Here is a 22,626-nt window from a genome sequence, read left to right on the forward strand (position 1 = left end):
GCTGTAACGTAACAAAATGTCGAAAAAGTCAAGGGGTCTGAATACTTTCCGAATGCACTGTATAGTGTAAGTAGATATCACTTAGAGACACACTGACAGTTTGAATGACACAAATGAATAACACATTTAACTTACTATACAAGCACACACTTACATGCACAATGTGTGTGTGTGTGTGTGTGTGTGTGTGTGTGTGTGTGTGTGTGTGTGTGTGTGTGTGTGTGTGTGTGTGTGTGTGTGTGTGTGTGTGTGTGTGTGTGTGTGTGTGTATTTCCTTGGGGTAGTGTATTGTGTTAACCCACCTCTCTGGCGGTCTGTCCAGCGGTGGCTCTAGAGACAGAGGCCAACGACCACTCCTGGTTCACCAGGTCCTTATCAGACCTACAATACAGTCACAAGACATTACATCTCTTTGTACACTTTCAAATGTACTTACATATTCAAATATATTTTTTCCTGTGTTTTACAATGTTGTTGCTGTACAAGACAATGAAAAATAACAAAAATAGGAAATATTTTTATGACCATTTAGAAGAAGAAAACAACTTAGTGGTCATTTATTGAAATGAAAGTGTTAATTTGTACACATTGTCTGTCAGTGAAAAAAAATAAAGCTAGTGTTGAGAGAACAAATGAACAACAAAGCTTTGAATGAGCAGCAACATCAAAGCAACGTTACAGCAACACAACACTCACTTGGAGAAGGGGAGCTTGTGTCGGGGGGAGAACGTGATGTTGGTGGGGGTCTTCTCAGTCATATTGACAATGACGGTCTTGGTCAGAGTCTTCTTCTGTGATGCCAAGGCTGCTTCCCTGCTCTCCAGGATACTGTTGGTGGAGACCCAGCTGTCCTGCGCTGGCCTGCCCGCCTTCCTCCCCTGCTGGCTGGGAGGGACTTCGCCAGCGGGGGCCTTGGGCTCCAGAACTATCTGGATATCTACCTCGGAAGGACAAAGGCCATGGCTGGAGTTGGAGGAGGGCGCCAAGCTAGACATGTCGACCCCAGCTAAGTCTCTCGGAGGTTTGGTAACAGTCCTGGACGGCTGGGCCTTCTCTGATACTTCCAGGCCAGCGATGGGTGTAGGGGAGAATGTTGCGGCGGTTACACCCATCTGGAGTGCACTCTCCTGGGCTATTGCCGCCCGCAGTTCCCCTTCGTCCAGCAGGGTCTCCTTCTGCATACTGATGACAACCACCACGGGCCGTTGAGAGGTGGACTCTCTCCTCTCCTTCACACGCTTGTTGGGGCTCTGTTGCTTAGGCTTGGGCTCACTGCTTTGGTCCTCAGGGGGGATGTAGAAGGTGGCTCGCGTAGCACCCGTCACCACCTCCTTGATAGGGGGCAGTAGCTCCTCCGCCCTGGGGCTCAGATCATTCTGTTTTACCACCTCCGGGTGCTCCGGGGACTGGGACTCTGTAGGGGTGTGAATGGGAGACCCTGGTCTGACCGATCCCTCTTGGGAAGAAGTCCGGAGCGGCGCTGACTGGTTAACATGGCAACCGGGGTTACCAGGCCCTCCCGCCTCCACCTTGATGTCTATGGAGGTGTCGAGCAGCTCAATGCTCCCGTGGCTATCAGGGGAGCCAAGGTGTGGGGAGGAGGGCCGGTGGTGTTGGTGGTCGTCCAGGGGACAGGAAATGCTGTCCGGACACGGGGGTACATGGGTCTCCTCTTCTGGCAGAGTCCCTCCCGTTCTGTGGGTCCGCACCTTGAGTAGCTCCAGGCTGAACTGGGTCTGCTCCAGCTCCCTCATACGCCGATTCTGTCTCTTGGCCCGTGTCTTGTGGCTGCTGGGCTCTATACTCTGTCTGCTGGACTCCTCTATACACGGTCTTCTCTCGCTCTCTCTATCCTCTTCCACCAAACACTTCCACCTAGACTCCTTAGAGTCTTCAGTAGGCCAGATAGTGGAGACATCTTGGATGCCATGGTCGTGGGTGATCTCTACGACATGGTCCTCCGAGATGTCCGTATCCAGGCCCATGGTCCTATCTGCCTTCTCTTCTTCTGTGGTGGGGCTACTTTGTCCATTGAGCAACTGCTTTTCCTGCTGACTCTGCTCTTTTAGTTCAGTGAATCTATAGGAAACAGGGAGTCAAACTGTAAGCAAACACAGCTTAAAGCAAATCTACCTTCCATTCCTACTCTTCTCCAATGTGTTCTTCATCAGTGTATGGAAAGGCTAATAATTTGAACCTGGGAACAATAGGGTATGCAAGCTTTTGTTCCAGCCCAGCACTAAAACACACTTAATGTGTTTTTCTTTAACCAATTATAACTACATGAATCAGGTGTTTTTAGAGCTATTGTGACGGCCCTGAATTTGTCTGAACCGTCTCAGTGCTTCTCCTGCACATGAGGCGCCTGCCCTTTAATTCCCCATTAAATAGATAGCGTCAGTTGAGCAAAAGGGCGTGACAGTGGGGTGAATGAGGAAGTATTCTTCTTTACTCCGAATGTTTTGTTGTATTTATAAAGTGTTCTTCTTCTCCAGATTAACCCGGATCAGATCCTCTCACTTCTTCCTTTGGGACTAAACATCTCAGTTGGTCTTTGCTGTTCTGCACCGTAATGGCCGCCAGGGCCCTGTGCTGGCTGCAGTTTCTTCACTGCCTCTGTATTATCAGGACAGAGTACCGCCACTGCAGGAACTGGCCTTTCTCTGCAGGAGATCTGTTGGCGGATTGGATTGATTGACTGACTTTGTTTTAGTGGGATTTCCACCGTGTTGGGTTGTGTTCAGTGGTTGGTGAAGACTACTGGGAGTTCTGGTAACCTTTTATTGTTGTGTGGTAAAAGACCTTGAGATTCTGATTGTATGATTGAGACCGGTTTCAAGCTACACTTTGTGAAGAGGCAAAGATTGCGTGACTGAGGTCACTTGAGTTCATATGAACTCCTTTACCAGGCAGGAGTCTTTTCAGGCCTGAGGTACGGGACTTTCTTGAGGAACCAGAGATCATTGTGCTGTGATGTTATTATGTGGGTGATAATTTAAAAAAAAGTATTTAAATATATATATAAATATATATATAAATATATATATATATATATATATATATCTTTTTTTTATATATATATATAACCAACGCAAAAGAATACAGTTGTTTTGAAGTTATTTCCAATGTTTTAAGGGTTTCTGCAAAAGTATATTTCCATACTGACTTTTACATGAGGCCTTTGTATTGGTGTAGATTTGACAGACCAGATGGGGCTCATTCCCTCACAAACAAAAAAGGAGAAATCAATATTTTCTCTGGTAAGCACGACCTACCTGGTACCCCTAACAAACAATAACCTCATGTCAAACCCGTTACACTATGTTTGATCATATTTAGAATATAAATCCATATCGTCCATCTTTATGTACACCGAGTATACAAAACATTAAGAAAAACATTGTTCCATGACAGACAGACCAGGTGAATCCAGGTGAAAGTTATGATCCCTTATTGATGTCACTTGTTAAATCCACTTGAATCAGTGTAGATGAAGGGGAGGAGACAGGTTAAAGAAGGATTTATAAGCCTTGAGATAATTGAGACATGGATTGTGGATGTGTGCCATTCAGAGGGTGAATGGGCAAGACAAAATATTTAAGTGCCTTTGAACGGGGTATGGTAGTAGGTGCCAGGAGCACCGGTTTGTGTCAAGAACTGCAACGCTGCTGGGTTTTTCACTCTCAACAGTTTCCCGTGTGTATCAAGAATGGTCCACAACCCAAAGGACATTCAGCCAACTTGACACAACTGTGGGAAGCATTGGAGTCAACATGGGCCAGCATCCCTGTGGAACACTTTCAACACCTTGTAGAGTCCATGACCTGATGAATTGAGGCTGTTCTGAGGACAACAGGGGAGGAGGTGCAACTCAATATTAGGAAGGTGTTCTTAATGTTTGGTATACTCAGTGTATATCATAAAATAGAAATGTTTATCCCTCCTAGTTACCTCAGGCGTGCCATGTAGCCCCTGCATGCTGCCTGTAGCAGCATAACTGCACCACGTGTCCTATGGTAGTGGGCTCTCTCTCTGTAGACGCGCCAGGCTGTCTGCACCGTAATGGCCGCCAGAGCCCTGTGCTGGCTGCAGTTTCTCCAGCGCCTCTGTATTATCAGGGCAGAGTCCCGCCACTGCAGGAACTGCCTGCACTGCCTGTAGCCCCTCCACGATGCCTGCAGGCACACTGCTGCCTCCTCCTGGACGGCTGGGTCCACTGCTGCCTCCTCCTGGACGGCTGGGTCCACTGCTGCCTCCTCCTGGACGGCTGGGTCCACTGCTGCCTCCTCCTGGACGGCTGGGTCCACTGCTGCCTCCTCCTGGACGGCTGGGTCCACTGCTGCCTCCTCCTGGACGGCTGGGTCCACTGCTGCCTCCTCCTGGACGGCTGGGTCCACTGCTGCCTCCTCCTGGACGGCTGGGTCCACTGCAGCCTGCTCCTGGACGGCTGGGTCCACTGCTGCCTGCTCCTGGACGGCTGGGTCCACTGCTGCCTCCTCCTGGACGGCTGGGTCCACTGCTGCCTCCTCCTGGACGGCTGGGTCCACTGCTGCCTCCTCCTGGACGGCTGGGTCCACTGCTGCCTCCTCCTGGACGGCTGGGTCCACTGCTGCCTCCTCCTGGATGGCTGGGTCCACTGCTGCCTCCTCCTGGACGGCTGGGTCCACTGCTGCCTCCTCCTGGACGGCTGGGTCCACTGCTGCCTCCTCCTGGACGGCTGGGTCCACTGCTGCCTCCTCCTGGATGGCTGGGTCCACTGCTGCCTCCTTCTGGACGGTTGGGCCCACTGCTTCCTCCTCCTGGACGGCTGGGTCCACTGCTGCCTCATCCTGGACGGCTGGGTCCACTGCTTCCTCCTCCTGGACGGCTGAGTCCACTGCAGCCTCCGACTGTCTGAGCAGGCAGCCCCTCCACCACCGCTTTGGAGAGGAGAGAATTGAGAAATATGAATTAACAAAGTGATTTCAAGTATGAAGTCATATTTGTGGCAAAACTGAGAATGTTTATTGACTGGGGTGTTATCTTTGAAGTATAAGTTGAAATGAATTGTTTATTGACTGGGGTGTTATCTTTGAAGTATAAGTTGAAATTAATTGCATGTGAGTGGTTTTGGAGTTTTGGAGTAGTGTCGAGAATCCTTTCGAGGTAAGGAAAAGCTTGAAAAATGAAAAACTGACCCTTTAAGGCACAATTTGCATGTGAACTGAATATATCCCAGAAAGACCTCCAGTGGGTAAACATCTACTGAGATATGTTAATAAGATATAGAAGTTGATAGAAGTTGTTGGAACGCAATACGTTTGTTATTCCGTATACGATGACAGGTTAATATGGATATCCCGTCAGATATTTGACAAAACACAGTGTCTGAATGTTTGACTGGCTAAAATAAACTCTCTGTGAACAACTCACTTTAAATTGACTACTTCCCTCTACAGTCAAACTCAACCCACAGTTTCTTTGTGGAGACTGAAACAAATGAACACAGCTACCGAACAAAAATCTATTTAACGGCCCGAGAGAATAACATTTCTAAATTAGCAGTAGGCCGTATTTACAGTTGAAGTCGGAAGTTAACATACACATTAGCCAAATACATTTAAACTCAGTTTTCACAATTCCTGACATTTAATCCTAGTAAAAATTCCCTGTCTTAGGTCAGTTAGGATCACCACTTTATTTTAAGAATGTGAAATGTCAGAATAATATGAGAGAGAATGATTTATTTCAGCTTTTATTTCTTTCATCACATTCCCAGTGGGTCAGAAGTTTACATACACTCAATTAGTATTTGGTAGCATTGCCTTTAAATTGTTTAAGTTGGGTCAAATGTTTCGGGTAGCCTTCCACAAGCTTCCCACAATAAGTTGGGTGAATTTTGGTCCATTCCTCCTGACAGAGCTGGTGTAACTAAGTCAGGTTGGTAGGCCTCCTTGCTCGCACATTCTTTTTCAGTTCTGCCCACAAATGTTCTATAGGATTGAGGTCAGGGCATTGTGATGGCCATCCAATACCTTGACTTTGTTGTCCTTAAGCCATTTTGCCACAACTTTGGAAGTATGCTTGGGGTCATTGTCCATTTGGAAGACCCATTTGTGACCAAGCTTTAACTTCCTGACTGATGTCTTGAGATGTTGCTTCAATATATCCACATAATTTTCCTGCCTCAGGATGCCATCTATTTTGTGAAGTGCACCAGTCCCTCCTGCAGCAAAGCACCCCCACAACATGATGCTGCCACCCCCGTGCTTCACGGTTGGGATGGTGTTCGTCGGCTTGCAAGCCTCCTCCTTTTTCCTCCAAACATAACGATGGTCATTATGGCCAAACAGTTCTATTTTTGTTTCATCAGACCAGAGGACATTTCTCCAAAAAGTACTATCTTTGTCCCCATGTGCAGTTTCAAACCGTGGTCTGGCTTTTTATGGTGGTTTGGGAGCAGTGGCTTCTTCCGTGCTGAGCGGCCTTTCAGGTTATGTCAATATAGGACTCGTTTTACTGTGGATATAGATACTTTTGTTCCCATTTCCTCCAGCATCTTCACAAGGTCCTTTGCTGTTGTTCTGGGATTGATTTGCACTTTTCGCACCAAAGTACATTCATCTCTAGGAGACAGAACGCGTCTCCTTCCTGAGCAGTATGACGGCTGTGTGGTCCCATGGTGTTTATACTTGCGTACTATTGTTTGTACAGATGAAAGTGGTACCTTCAGGCGTTTGGAAATTGCTCCCAAGGATGAACCAAACTTGTGGAGGTCTCCAATTTTTTTTCTGAGGTCTTGGCTGATTTCTTTGATTTTCCCATGATGTCAAGCAAGGAGGCATTGCGTTTGAAGGTAGGACTTGAAATACATCCACAGGTACACCTCCAATTGACTCAAATGATGTCAATTAGCCTATCAGAAGCTTCTAAAGCCATGACATCATTTTCTGGAATTTTCCAAGCTGTTTAAACGCACAGTCAACTTAGTGTATGTAAACTTCTGACCCACTGGAATTGTGATACAGTGAATTATAAATGAAATTATCTGTCTGTAAACAATTGTTAACAATACATTTGTGGTGTGGTTGAAAAGTGAGTTTTTAAGTGTATGTAAACTTCCGACTTCACTGTATATGCCGTGAGTAAAAAAAAGTTTTTAAAAAGTCACTTTGCGAGACTATTTAAATTCTCTGTTTAGGTTTATTTCTACAATGAAATGGTTGTCTTTAAACACGTTTAACCTAAAAAGATATTCAACTTTTCAAACGGCTACGGCTATTGCCAGTTGACAGGTGTGTATAATCATTGTTTTGCCAATTACTCGACTAAACATGATTAGGGTTTTAGCCTGTCTGTCGCTAGGTTCTGAGTTGATTAGGTTTGTTTCTTGTTCAGTCCGACAATGATTTGGACTGCAGATGGACTCTCTCTACTGGGACCCAAGTATCCCTTCCAGAAAGTATATGGCTTCCAGGAAAGCAATTTTCCCCTCTTTCTCATGTGGAGCGTAAGGTAGCCAGTCACTACTGGCTACTACCCTGCGTCACTACACTCGTCTTCGAACCCTATTGATCAGTCAGTTAGATAATAGAGTATGTAATTGTAATGCTGAGGTTTGGCATTAGCCAAACCCAGATTAGTCCATCGGACTGTCAGATGGTGAAGAGTGATTCATCACTTCAGAGAACGAGTCTCCACTGCTCCAGAGTCCAATGGCGGCGAGCTTTACACCACTCTAGCCGACGCCTGGCATTGCACATGGTGATCTTAGGCTTGTGTGCAGCTGCTCGGCCATGGAAACCCATTTCATGAAGCTCCCGACAAACAGTTCTTGACGTTGCTTCTAGAGGCAGTTTGGAACTCGGTAGTGAGTGTTGCAACCGAGGACAGGCGATTTTTACGTGCTATGCACTCGGCTGTAACATTCTGTGAGCTTGTGTGGCCTACCACTTCACGGCTGAGCTGTTGTTGCTCCTAGACGTTTCCACTTCACAATAACAGCACTTACAGTTGACCAGGGCTGCATGGATGTGACATCACGACATCTACATTCAGTTCAGTGGGACTGAACGATGACAACTAGGACCATTGACTAGTACATTTTTACAGTTACATTTTACTCATTTAGCAGAAGCTCTTATCCTGTGCATTCAACCAAGTAATACACAGTATGGAGTGTCTGTTACGATCATCTGTGCCCGTGACTTCAATGCTGTGTCCTGATTGGTTGGTGTGAGGGCTTACTTGGAAGGTGTATTTGATGGCGTATCCTGATTGGCGGATGCGGACGGTCTCCAGCATGCCTGTGTACCTCAGCTGCCTGAGCACAAGGGCATCGTTGAAACGCAGGGGGAGCTGAGAGAGATGGAGAGAGAGAGACAGAGACAGAGAGAGAGAGAGAAAGAGAGACAGAGAGAGAAAGAGAGACAGAGAGAGAAAGAGTGAAAGAGACAGAGAAAGAGTGGGAGGGAGAGAGAGAGAGAGAGAGAGAGAGAGAGAGAGAGAGAGACAGAGTAAGAGAGAGAGATAATAAGAGAGCGAGAGAAGGAAAGAGAGATTTAAAACACCCAAGAACGATTAAAACAATGTATAATTGGCTATAACGGGCAACGCAATTAACAGACAATTTCATTGTTCAGTGGTTTCATTGTGACATTAGCATCTGAGCTAACTGAATCAGCTGTCCCTACAGCAGCTGTTATCTGAATGTACCTTCTCTGCATTGGAGCGGACACACTTGACAAAGTAGGGCTCTGACTGACCCAGGGTCTCCATCAGCTTGTTGAGAGAGGCCTTCACACAGCAACAGACATCACAGCATTAGTAATGTAATAATAACAACAATAATAATAACAAATAATAATATAACAATAATATTAACAACAATAATAAAACAATAATACTAACAACAACAATAATAATAATAGTAATAATATAACAATAATAATAACAATAATAAAACAATAATACTAACAACAATAATAGTAATAATATAACAATAATAACAACAACAATAAAACAATAATACTAATAACAACAACAACAATAATAATAATAGTAATAATATAACAATAATAATAATAATAACAATAATAACAACAACAACAATAATATAACAATAATAATAATAATATAACAATAATAACAACAACGCCATTTAGCAGACACTTTTATTCAAAGCAACTTACAATACAGTCACGCGTACATACAATTTAACACACGGGTGGTCCCGGGAATCGAACCCACTATCCTGGCATTGTAAGTGCCATGCTCTAGCTAGTGTCCCATCATATTGCCATCTCATAATATGTTGAATAAACCAAGTATTATAAAAGCACATGTTATTTATTATAGTAGACTCATGTTCCATTCCAAATCAACCTCTTGCCCTTACATTTGATCTGAGATCATCACTGTGACATGTTTTCATTTATAGAAATATTCTATTTGACATCTGTCCAATTCTTAAGATCTTCACAAAATGCTTCGAGATACGTAGGAGCTGAGTGTTGGAATTGGGTGCTGGTATTGGTTTGAGGGCTGTGAAGAGATGAAGGACCCAGAGCCTGCCACTATAGGGTGAGAGAGGAGTCTTACTTGGAACTGGGCGCTGATGCTGGGGGTTTTCTTCTTCTTGTGCAGGAGGAGGAGGGACTTAGTGATGCGGTCGTGGAGGGTCACGCTGCTCAGGTACCTCAGAGACTTCACGTCCAACAGGTGCTGCACAGATACAGGAACCGCCATAAGAACATGTTCAGACAATATAGTACTCCAAAGAATTCACAGAAGTATTCCTCTTCTAAGGCCAAACTGTTACTGTCCATCTATGCTTGTCTCTATAAAGCTCTGTACATTCACTGTAATCCATTACTTCACTATTGAGATTTCCTCCTAGAATAGATCGTATGTCCATAGAGAAAAAGCACTTGTACTTTCAAGGTGTAAAATGGCCACGACTTTGTAAGGACCTTACCTTCGGTAAGCTGGGCTTGGACTTGTAGTTTTTGTTCCGCCTGTGGGAGAGAGATTGGTTGTCAGATATACTACAGAATGAACATACAGTATATGAACACACATTGACCACTGCCTGTCCATGGTTTCTGACTGTGGCTTGAGTGTTCATGGTGATGGTCACACTTGTCAATACTCTACACCCTGTGCTCTCCACCAGGAGAATCATAAAGTATGGACACACATTGACCGTGGATTGAACACTGGCTGATCATGGTTTGAGTGTGCGTGGTCAGACTCGAACTGCTGTACACACCTTTTCTATTCATACTGTATACTGTCCATACACACCATTCACCTAGATGTATATGTGTTCCTAATGTTTTGTCCACTCGGTGTAGCTGTATTTATATTCCGGACACTGTTCCTAATGTTTCCTCCAAGTTGGTGTAGCTGTATTTATATTCCGGACTCTGTTCCTAATGTTTTGTCCATTCGGTGTAGCTGTATTTATATTCTCACTCTGACTCTGGGTCCTAGACTTCTAATATTTCTGTCTTAATGTCTTTGTTCTTTTTAACTTTTAGATTGTGTGTATTGTTATTGTGGTACTAGATATTGCTGCATTTTCGGAGCTGGAAACATCATAATTTCCCTGCACCAGTGATAACGTCTGCAAAAACGGTGTACACGACCGATACACTTTGATTTGACTTTGTAGTCATACTCACATGAGGATGCTCTGTGCCCTCTCCAGCAGCTTGCTGCTAGTAGAGTTGAAGAAGATGCCGTCATCAAACTCTGAGCCAGAGGAGGACAGACCACCCTGTCTGGAGCGACGCCCGTTACAGCCCACACCATAACCATCCCTAGAGGAGAGATAGTGACAGAAAGAGAGAGAGGGGGGAGAGGGAGCGGAAGAGAGAGAGAGAGAGAGACAGAGACAGAGACAGAGAGAGAGAGAGAGAGAGAGAGAGAGAGAGAGAGAGAGAGAGAGAGAGAGAGAGGGGGGAGAGGGAAAGAAAGAGTGAAAAAGAAGAAGAGGGAGCAATAGGGATCATTTTTATCCATAAAAAGTACATTTATGCTTTGAGAATCCATAAAACAGTGTGATAGGTACCTGGTGGGCTTTTCCTTCAGTGTGTTGCTGCCCTGGAGGTCTGACAAGGGGGTCCGGGGATTCTTTCGAGTGATATCTGTACAAGACAGAGATGGAAGGGAGGACGGACAGAGAGTTGAGGAGAGAGAGAGTTGAGGAGGAGAGAGAGAGAGACATGAGGAGAGAGACATGAGGAGAGAGAGAGACATGAGGAGAGAGAGAGTTTAGGAGAGAGAGAGAGACATGAGGAGAGAGAGAGACATGAGGAGAGAGAGAGAGTTGAGGAAAGAGAGAGAGAGAGAGACATGAGGAGAGAGAGAGTTGAGGAGAGAGAGACATGAGGAGAGAGAGAGACATGAGGAGAGAGAGAGTTGAGGAGAGAGAGAGACATGAGGAGAGAGACATGAGGAGAGAGAGAGTTGAGGAGAGAGAGAGAGAGAGAGAGAGTTGAGGAGAGAGAGAGAGAGTTGAGGAGAGAGATAGAGAGTTGAGGAGAGAGATAGAGAGTTGAGGAGAGAGAGAGAGAGAGAGTTAAGGAGAGAGAGAGAGACATGAGGAGAGAGAGAGAGTTGAGGAGAGAGAGAGAGAGTTGAGGAGAGAGAGAGGGATACACATGCAACTCCATTATGGAATGGTGATATCAAATCAAGTAAGAACAAGATATTGGATCAAGTAAGTTCTCTCTGCTACCACACGGCAAGTGGTACTGGAGCGCCAACTCTAGGTCCAGAAGGCTTCTGAACAGCTTCTACCCCCAAGCAATAAGACTCCTGAACAGCTAACCAAATGGATACCCAGACTAATTGCATTGACCCCCCCCATTTTTACGCTGCGCTACACTTTGTTTATTATCTATCCATAGTCACTTTAGTCAGTCTCACTCAGATATCATATTCAAAACTGCAAACATTTCTCTCTACCTTATGGCAAAATGTGTACAATTCCAGGAAATGAGTTATAAAATTGGGTACGCAGACCCACGAGCAATTACGGCCCCTCATGACGAGTTCAGATCCACCCCTCATCAAAGTAGCCCATCCCTGTGTTAAATGATCAAAAACGGCTGGAAATATCACACAGTTGGGACTTTTACCGAGTGAGAACAAGTTCCTTCAGAACTAGCTAATTGTTTGCTTCCTTATTTGTAAGCCCAGGAAAAGAGAGTTGGGTAGCAGAGAGCATTGTGGGACTTGGAGTTTTCTTACTGTATTTCTCATCTTTGCATCTCTGCAGGATCTCTAGGCTCCTCTGGTGCACAGGGTGATGGAGGAAGCTGAAGCTGTCCACGCTCTTGACAACACACGGTACAGCAGCATCATTCACTGAGAGAGAGAGAGAGAGAGAGAGAGAGAGAGAGAGAGGAGAGAGAGAGAGAGAGAGAGAGAGAGAGAGAGAGAGAGAGACAAGGAGAGGAAGAGAGAGGAATAATTCATGTGTTAAGTTGGCGAAAAGTTTGACAATGTCATGCAACTGAAGGAGATGAAGCCTAATGTGGAAGCTCAACATGTAATAATAGGAGATGAAGACTAATGTGGAAGCTCAACATGTAATAATAAGAGATGAAGACTAATGTGGAAGCTCAACATGTAATAATAGGAGATGAAGACTAATGTGGAAGCTCAACATGTAATAATAGGAGATGAAGACTAATGTGGAAGCTCAACATGTAATAATAGGAGATGAAGACTAATGTGGAAGCTCAACATGTAATAATAGGAGATGAAGACTAATGTGGAAGCTCAACATGTAATAATAGGAGATGAAGACTAATGTGGAAGCTCAACATGTAATAATAAGAGATGAAGACTAATGTGGAAGCTCAACATGTAATAATAGGAGATGAAGCCTAATGTGGATAAGTGGCAGCTCCTACATCATCAGTGGTCGGGGGGAGAGCTAAAACTCCTTCACCTCTGAAACAGACCAGGATGTTACCTTGGATATAGAAATGCTCGAATATCCCTAAAGCCAGGGGATGAATAACGAAAAAGAGCTGCGTTTAGGTTTGTGAAGTCAAGCTTGTCTAATCACTGAGAATGTTCAGGAGTCATATTGTGTTTCAAGGATACTTATTGTCTCTTTCAAACCCGGGGCAAAGTACACCATTTGAGCATTTGCTATTTCTGACAGCCCACCGAAGCTAACATACTGTACTGTGGGGGACGAAAACTCACATCATCTGTCACTCGGGAAGAAGGGTGAGAGTGTGTCTGGGAGAGAATAAATGTGTATGTTCAAAAGTGTGTGTATTTCAGTGAGTTTATACATGTACATGTCTGTGTGTAAAGCTATTTTATTTCTATTTAACTCGGCAGGTCAGTTAAGAACAAATTCTTATTTACAATGACGGCCTAGGAACAGGGGCAGAACGACAGAGTTTTACCTTGTCAGCTCAGGGATTCGAACTTGCAACCTTTCGATTACTAGTCCAACGCTCTAACCACTAGGCTACCCTGCCGCCCCATGCACTGTGTATGGCTACAGCAGCAGTCTATGGTCTCACCAGTCTTCTTGTCGGCGTGTCTCTTCCCAGCCTCCCTGAAGGCTACCATGGCTCTGAAGTAGGTTCTGAGGACGGCCCAGCGGAAGGTGGCCACCGGGTCGATGCCCATCAGGCCACAGATGAAGGCGTTCTTACTGCTCTTCAACAGGGCCACGATGTCCGGACGCATGTGATCAGTGTTCTTCTCCCTGAAGTCCTGTAGGGGCAGAATATAGTGATGAGATCTATCCACCGGATCTACTATACAGTACAGGCAGTCCGTCTCTGTTACAATCTGTTTGATGCTTAACATACAGTGCATTCGGAAAGTATTCAGACCTCTTGACCTTTTCCACATTTTGTTATGTAACAGCCTTATTCTAAAATGTATTACATTGTTATTTTCCCTCATCAATCTACACACAACACCCCATAATGACAGTACTTACTCAGTACTTTGTTGAAGCACCTTTGGCAGCAATTATAGCCTCAAGTCTTCTTACGTATGACGCTACAAGCTTGTCACACAATGACTCAATCATGGATACTCTTACTGACAGTTGTGGCTGCTTCGTGTGATGTATTGTTGTCTCTACCTTCTTGCCCTTTGTGCTGTTGTCTGTGCCCAATAATGTTTGTACCATGTTTTGTTCTGCTACCACATTGTGCTGCTGCCATGTTATGTTGCTACCATGTTGTTGTCATGTTATGTTGCTACCATGTTGTTGTCATGTTGTGTTCCTACCATGTTGTTGTCATGTTGTGTTGCTACCATGTTGTTGTCATGTTGTGTTGCTACCATGTTGTTGTCATGTTGTGTTGTGTTGCTACCATGTTGTTGTCAGGTGTTGTGTTGCTACCATGTTGTTGTCATGTTGTGTTGCTACCATGTTGTTGTCATGTTGTGTTGCTACCATGTTGTTGTCATGTTGTACTGCTACCATGCTGTGTTGTCATGTGTTGCTGCCATCCTATGTTGTTGTCTTAGGTCTCTCTTTATGTAGTGTTGTGGTGTCTCGCTTGTCGTGATGTGTTTTGTCCTATATTTTTATTTTATTTTGTATTTTTCAGTGTAAATTTATTAGAGGCCCAGTAGCATACATTTAGGCTACCATTAATGGACAAACCTTGCCAGTAGTGTCCGTCAGTAATATCACAACTCTGACATAACGCTATCATATAGGCTGACACACAGAGCTGTTGTGAACGAATGATTGACGGATGGGTTGTGACTGACACTGAATCTACAGGGACATGTGGTCATGTCAGCAGTCCTTACCTTGATGCCGTACTTGACTTTGCCGGCGTAGTGGCAGATAATGAAGGCGGGCTCCATTACAGCGGGGAACTCGATGTAGCTGTTCCCCTCATGCTGCCGTTTGAACTTGTCCAGCAGGGTCTGGTTAGAGGCCTGGGGGAAACTAAAGGGACAGAGAAGAGGGTGGGGACTAGGGTTAGGACCGTAGGATGGGAGACCAGGGTATCTACTGACTAGCCTGGTTCCAGATCACACCACTCACTAAAACATTCTCCCTTAAAGCAACACTACTCACTAAAACAAGCTCCCTTAAAGCAACACCACTCACTAAAACAACCTCCCTTAAAGCAACACTACTCACTAAAACAAGCTCCCTTAAAGCAACACCACTCACTAAAACAACCTCCCTTAAAGCAACACCACTCACTAAAACATGCTCCCTTAAAGCAACACCACTCACTAAAACAACCTCCCTTAAAGCAACACCACTCACTAAAACAATCTCCCTTAAAGCAACACCACTCACTAAAACATGCTCCCTTAAAGCAACACTACTCACTAAAACATGCTCCCTTAAAGCAACACCACTCACTAAAACAAGCTCCCTTAAAGCAACACCACTCACTAAAACATGCTCCCTTAAAGCAACACTACTCACTAAAACAACCTCCCTTAAAGCAACACCACTCACTAAAACATGCTCCCTTAAAGCAACACCACTCACTAAAACATGCTCCCTTAAAGCAACACCACTCACTAAAACATGCTCCCTTAAAGCAACACCACTCACTAAAACAACCTCCCTTAAAGCAACACCACTCACTAAAACAAGCTCCCTTAAAGCAACACCACTCACTAAAACAAGCTCCCTTAAAGCAACACCACTCACTAAAACAAGCTCCCTTAAAGCAACACCACTCACTAAAACAAGCTCCCTTAAAGCAACACCACTCACTAAAACATGCTCCCTTAAAGCAACACCACTCACTAAAACATGCTCCCTTAAAGCAACACCACTCACTAAAACAAGCTCCCTTAAAGCAACACCACTCACTAAAACAACCTCCCGTAAAGCAACACCACTCACTAAAACAACCTCCCGTAAAGCAACACCACTCACTAAAACAACCTCCCGTAAAGCAACACCACTCACTAAAACATCCTCCCGTAAAGCAACACCACTCACTAAAACATGCTCCCTTAAAGCAACACCACTCACTAAAACAACCTCCCTTAAAGCAACACCACTCACTAAAACAAGCTCCCTTAAAGCAACACCACTCACTAAAACAACCTCCCTTAAAGCAACACTACTCACTAAAACATGCTCCCTTAAAGCAACACCACTCACTAAAACAACCTCCCTTAAAGCAACACCACTCACTAAAACATGCTCCCTTAAAGCAACACTACTCACTAAAACATCCTCCCGTAAAGCAACACTACTCACTAAAACAACCTCCCTTAAAGCAACACTACTCACTAAAACATGCTCCCTTAAAGCAACACCACTCACTAAAACAACCTCCCTTAAAGCAACACCACTCACTAAAACATGCTCCCTTAAAGCAACACTACTCACTAAAACATGCTCCCTTAAAGCAACACTACTCACTAAAACAACCTCCCTTAAAGCAACACCACTCACTAAAACAACCTCCCTTAAAGCAACACCACTCACTAAAACAACCTCCCGTAAAGCAACACCACTCACTAAAACATCCTCCCGTAAAGCAACACCACTCACTAAAACAACCTCCCTTAAAGCAACACCACTCACTAAAACAACCTCCCTTAAAGCAACACCACTCACTAAAACAACCTCCCTTAAAGCAACACCACTCACTAAAACATGCTCCCTTAAAGCAACACCACTCACTAAAACCAGCTACCCTAAAGCAACACCACTCACTAAAACAACCTCCCTTAAAGCAACACCACTCACTAAAACCAGCTACCCTAAAGCAACACCACTCACTAAGACAACCTCCCTTAAAGATGCACTATGCAGAATTCGCTCCGCTATTTCCTGGTTCTCCTTGGGGTCAAAGAATTAGCTTCACTGTCCAGTTATAAATGGACTAACCGGTAGTATGGCCCCTGGAAACAAATACTATCCTTGAGAGTATCTGAAAGAGGCTACAAGCTAACTATGAATGATGAAATCTTTAAGAGGGTTCTGGGGTGCTACATAATCATTAGCATTACATTCTTCTGTGCGATGGAATAAATCACGTGAGAGGCCCGGGAGGGAGGCCTTTAAGAGGGAAAAATTATCCCTCTGACCTTGTGGCTCTGGGAAAGCGGTCCATACACTCTTCCATCCACTTGTTATTACATGAGTGTTCAGGGCTAAGTGGCTAGCAGCCCTTAGTGGCTAGGTTAGGGTAGGTTAGCTAGCTCACGCCGCTAATATGGTCATGGCGGTCCTGTGTTTTTGTATGCTGGGTTTAATTTACGAGGGATTGAAATGGGATTGTGCAGTGGCCTATGTGAGACGCTTTAAATAGGGCGTACGTGTGCCCCAGAAAGGCAAATATATGAGTTAGCGTGTATCATTAGTTTTTATGTGCTTAAGTTAGCCTGGCTAATGTTGTAATTAATCAAGTATTTCGCTAATAATGAAGAGCGTTGTTAGCCTATATTCCTCATCTTGTCTGTGCTCTGCTCATGTGGGATGATTCTAAGGTCATTGGCAATGAGTGTTGGTCCAGCAATGTAACCAACTTGGTTTTACATTGGCTTTGTTCTAAAGAAGTTTGACATATAACCAAAACATAGCCTACCACGTTCTTCTGAGCCAAGTCTAATTCTTCACCAAAACTATGTTCTATGGAGCCTGAGGACATTCGAGAACGAGTCCTTTTTTACTGCAGATGGATGTCATGGCTAAGAAAGTACACCTCTAAATGTGACATTGCAGCAAACCGCCCTGAGGTAGTGCTTTAGTAGCGTCAGCTAAATGACTAAAATGTAATAAATGTGTAGTAAAAAGGAAGGAGAAAGGCTCCAACATGACGTACTTGCACTCTTCGTCCAGCAGGTGGAGCAGCGCGGTGGGCTTCTTGCTGATAAGGTTGATGCAGCCGGTGTTGTCGATGTAGTCGATGTGGTGCCAGCTGATGCTCTCGGCCCTGTACTCCTCCTGTAAGGGGGAAACAACAGTGGTGTTGTGTCAGAAACAGTGCCGGCAGTAAAAGTTGTTCACAAGTCATCCAATACATCACATTTCCCCTTTGAGTATCAATAGAGTTTATTTAAAGACTCTACAACAAAGGTCACCAGTGTGTCCAGATGTCAACAGTTTCCTCACAAAGATCACCAGTGTGTCCACGTGCCAACAGTTTCCTCACAAAGGTCACCAGTGTGTCCACGTGCCAACAGTTTCCTCACAAAGGTCACCAGTGTGTCCACGTGCCAACAGTTTCCTCACAAAGGTCAGCTGTGTCCACGTGTCAACCATTTTCTCACAAGGATGTGAACAGGTTCAAAGGTGTTGGGGGATATAAACAGGATCAGTAGTGTTGGGAGATATAAACAGGATCAGTACAGGATCAGTAGTGTTGGGAGATATAAACAGGATCAGTAGTGTTGGGAGATATAAACAGGATCAGTACAGGATCAGTAGTGTTGGGAGATATAAACAGGATCAGTAGTGTTGGGAGATATAAACAGGATCAGTGGTATTGGGAGATATAAACAGGATCAGTACAGGATCAGTAGTGTTGGGAGATATAAACAGGATCAGTACAGGATCAGTGGTGTTGGGAGATATAAACAGGATCAGTGGTGTTGGGAGATATAAACAGGATCAGTGGTATTGGGAGATATAAACAGGATCAGTACAGGATCAGTAGTGTTGGGAGATATAAACAGGATCAGTACAGGATCAGTGGTGTTGGGAGATATAAACAGGATCAGTGGTGTTGGGAGATATAAACAGGATCAGTGGTGTTGGGGGATATAAACAGGATCAGTAGTGTTGGGGGATATAAACCGGATCAGTGGTGTTGGGAGATATAAACAGGATCAGTTGTATTGGGAGATATAAACAGGATCAGTACAGGATCAGTAGTGTTGGGGGATATAAACAGGATCAGTGGTGTTGGGAGATATAAACAGGATCAGTGGTATTGGGAGATATAAACAGGATCAGTACAGGATCAGTAGTGTTGGGAGATATAAACAGGATCAGTACAGGATCAGTGGTGTTGGGAGATATAAACAGGATCAGTGGTGTTGGGAGATATAAACAGGATCAGTAGTGTTGGGGGATATAAACAGAATCAGTAGTGTTGGGGGATATAAACAGGATCAGTAGTGTTGGGGGATATAAACAGGATCAGTGATGTTGGGGGATATAAACAGGATAAGTGGTATTGGGAGATATAAACAGGATCAGAACAGGATCCGTGGTGTTGGGGGATATAAACAGGATCAGTAGTGTTGGGAGATATAAACAGGATCAGTGGTATTGGGAGATATAAACAGGATCAGAACAGGATCAGTGGTGTTGGGAGATATAAACAGGATCAGTAGTGTTGGGAGATATAAACAGGATCAGTGGTGTTGGGGGATATCACAACAGGATCAGTAGTGTTGGGAGATATAAACAGGATCAGTAGTGTTGGGAGATATAAACAGGATCAGTGGTGTTGGGGGATATAAACAGGATCAGTAGTGTTGGGGGATATAAACAGGCATCAGTCGGTGTTGGGGGATAAAAACAGGATCAGTGGTGTTGGGGGATATAAACAGGATCAGTGGTGTTGGGAGATATAAACAGGATCAGTAGTGTTGGGAGATATAAACAGGATCAGTGGTGTTGGGAGATATAAACAGGATCAGTGGTAATTGGGAGATATAAACAGGATCAGTACAGGATCAGTAGTGTTGGGAGATATAAACAGGATCAGTGGTGTTGGGAGATATAAACAGGATCAGTAGTGTTGGGAGATATAAACAGGATCAGTAGTGTTGGGAGATATAAACAGGATCAGTAGTATTGGGGGATATAAACAGGATCAGTACAGGATCAGTAGTGTTGGGAGATATAAACAGGATCAGTGGTGTTGGGAGATATTAACAGGATCAGTAGTGTTGGGGGATATAAACAGGATCAGTACAGGATCAGTGGTGTTGGGAGATATAAACAGGATCAGTGGTGTTGGGAGATATAAACAGGATCAGTGGTGTTGGGGGATATAAACAGGATCAGTACAGGATCAGTGGTGTTGGGAGATATAAACAGGATCAGTAGTGTTGGAGGATATAAACAGGATCAGTGGTGTTGGGGGATATAAACAGGATCAGTGGTGTTGGGAGATATAAACAGGATCAGTAGTGTTGGGGGATATAAACAGGATCAGTAGTGTTGGGAGATATAAACAGGATCAGTACAGGATCAGTAGTGTTGGGAGATATAAACAGGATCAGTAGTGTTGGGAGATATAAACAGGATCAGTGGTGTTGGGAGATATAAACAGGATCAGTGGTGTTGGGAGATATAAACAGGATAAGTGGTATTGGGAGATATAAACAGGATCAGTAGTGTTGGGAGATATAAACAGGATCAGTGGTGTTGGGGGATATAAACAGGATCAGCAGTGTTGGGCGATATACAGTGACTTGCGAAAGTATTCACCCCCCTTGACATTTTTCCTATTTTGTTGCCTTACAACCTGGAATTAAAATCGATTTTTGGGGGGTTTGTATCATTTCATTTACACATCATGCCAACCACTTTGAAGATGAAAAATATTTTTTCTTGTGAAACAAACAAGAAATAAGACAATAAAACAGAAAACTTGAGCGTGCATAACTATTCACCCCCCAAAGTTAATACTTTGTAGATCCACCATTCGCAGCAATTACAGCTGCAAGTCTCTCGGGGTATGTCTCTATAAGCTTGGCACATCTAGCCACTGGGACTTTTGCCCATTCAAGGCAAAACTGCTCCAGCTCCTTCAAGTTGGATGGGTTCCGCTGGTGTACAGCAATCTTTAAGTCATACCACAGATTCTCAATTGGATTGAGGTCTGGGCTTTGACTAGGCCATTCCAAGACATTTAAATGTTTTCCCTTAAACCACTCGAGTGTTGCTTTAGCAGTATGCTTAGGGTCAAGCAAGCACCAGCTAGCCTTGAGCTATCCTCGAGCTAGGCCCAAATACCAGCTCATTCTAGGGCTACAATACCTTCTTTGCCAATTGGCCTAGACCCTTAATTGTCGACACGGGGCCCCGCCGATCCATCACGACTGGACTGCCAACGTGATCGCCCAATGTGGTCTCAACGGGCTATTCTGTTACGATGTCGCCGCAGAACCCTCTACTAGCCCCGGCCCGTTAGCTTTTCTGAACGCCGTGTCCCCTGCTCGCCTAGCGAAGTAGTGACTACCGAACAGCACACTGACTCACCTACTGCTGCTCTTTTGACCCTATGATCACTCGGCTACACAGCTGATGCCCCCTGTTTCAATAACACGGTACCTCATTTTGTTTATGATAATATATACATTTGACATTTTAGTCATTTAGCAGACGCTCTTATCCAGAGCAACTTACAGTAGTGAATGCATACATTTCATTTCATGCATTTTCTTTTTTTTGTACTGGCCCCCCGTGGGAATCGAACCCACTTAGGTCTGACTGACCTAAGTGACCCGCTCTGCCCATTCATCATAATTTACCCGTTGTTGTCTTAGCTCTCCTGATCAACACCTGTGATTGCTTTATACCTCTCCCTAATGTCAATATGCCTTGTCTACTGCTGTCTTGGCTAGTTTTTACTATTTTATTTGACTGTAGAGCCTTCAGTCCCACTCAAAATGCCTTAGATAGCACTTTCGTCCCACCCTACAGACATACGGAGACCTCACCTGGCTTAACTTGTCCCTCCAGAGACAAAACCTTTCTCATCGTCACTCAACGCCTAGGTTTACCTCCACTGTACTCACATCCTACCATACCCTTGTCTGTACATTAGGCCTTGAATCTATTCTACCACGCCCAGAAATCTGCTCCTATTCTCTGTCCCCAATGCACTAGACAACCAGTTCTTATAGCCTTTAGCCGTACCCTTATCCTACTCCTCCTCTGTTCCTCTGGTGAAGTAGAGGTTAACCCAGGCCCTGTAGCCCCAAGATCCACTCCTATTCCCCAGGAGCTATCATTTGTTGAATTCTGTAACCGTAAAAGCCTTGGTTTCATGCATGTTAACATCAGAAGACACCTCCCTAAATTTGTTTAATTCACTGCTTTAGCACACTCCACCAACCTGGATGCCCTCAATCTCACACAAATTATCATGGAACCTACCAGGTACAATCCCAAATCCGTAAACACGGGCACCCTCAGATATCATCCTGACCAACCTGTCTCTAAATACACCTCTGCTGTCTTCAACCAGGATCTCAGCGATCACTGCCTCATTGCCTGCGTCCGTAATGGGTCCGCGGTCAAACGACCACCCCTCATCACTGTCAAACGCTCCCTAAAACACTTCAGTGAGCAGGCCTTTCTAATCAACCTGGCCCGGGTATCCTGGAAGGATATTGACCTCATTCCGTCAGTAGAGGATGCCTGGTTATTCTTTAAAAGTGCTTTCCTCACCATCTTAAATAAGCATGCCCCATTCAAAAAATGTAGAACTAAGACCTGACATAACCCTTGGTTCACTCCAGACTTGACTGCCCTTGACCAGCACAAAAAAATCCTGTGGTGTACTGCATTAGCATCATATAGCCCCCCGCGATATGCAACTTTTCAGGGAAGTTAGGAACCAATATACAAAGGCAGTTATGAAAGCAAATGCTAACTTTTTCAAACAGAAATTTGCATCCTGTAGCACAAAC

General features: G+C 44.5%; 1 protein-coding gene across 1 annotated transcript in view; it reads right to left on the reverse strand.

Moving 5' to 3' along the window:
• Window positions 1-22,626, reverse strand: part of LOC106584683 (unconventional myosin-IXAb) — a 307,526-nt gene that overhangs the window by 59,785 nt on the left and 225,115 nt on the right. The window contains exons 12-24 of the mRNA XM_082968258.1: window positions 17,796-17,917; window positions 14,794-14,935; window positions 13,536-13,731; window positions 12,238-12,354; window positions 11,054-11,129; window positions 10,665-10,802; window positions 9,956-9,995; window positions 9,580-9,702; window positions 8,695-8,775; window positions 8,169-8,337; window positions 3,952-4,960; window positions 697-2,079; window positions 303-381 (exon numbers count right to left, since the gene is read on the reverse strand). Coding sequence (XP_082824384.1) covers window positions 303-381; window positions 697-2,079; window positions 3,952-4,960; window positions 8,169-8,337; window positions 8,695-8,775; window positions 9,580-9,702; window positions 9,956-9,995; window positions 10,665-10,802; window positions 11,054-11,129; window positions 12,238-12,354; window positions 13,536-13,731; window positions 14,794-14,935; window positions 17,796-17,917 — 3,675 coding nt within the window. The remainder of the gene's footprint in view (window positions 1-302; window positions 382-696; window positions 2,080-3,951; window positions 4,961-8,168; window positions 8,338-8,694; window positions 8,776-9,579; window positions 9,703-9,955; window positions 9,996-10,664; window positions 10,803-11,053; window positions 11,130-12,237; window positions 12,355-13,535; window positions 13,732-14,793; window positions 14,936-17,795; window positions 17,918-22,626) is intronic.

This window comes from Salmo salar, chromosome 23 (genome assembly GCF_965601325.2).
Source record: "Salmo salar chromosome 23, fSalSal1, whole genome shotgun sequence".
Classification (NCBI taxonomy): Eukaryota; Metazoa; Chordata; class Actinopteri; order Salmoniformes; family Salmonidae; genus Salmo; species Salmo salar.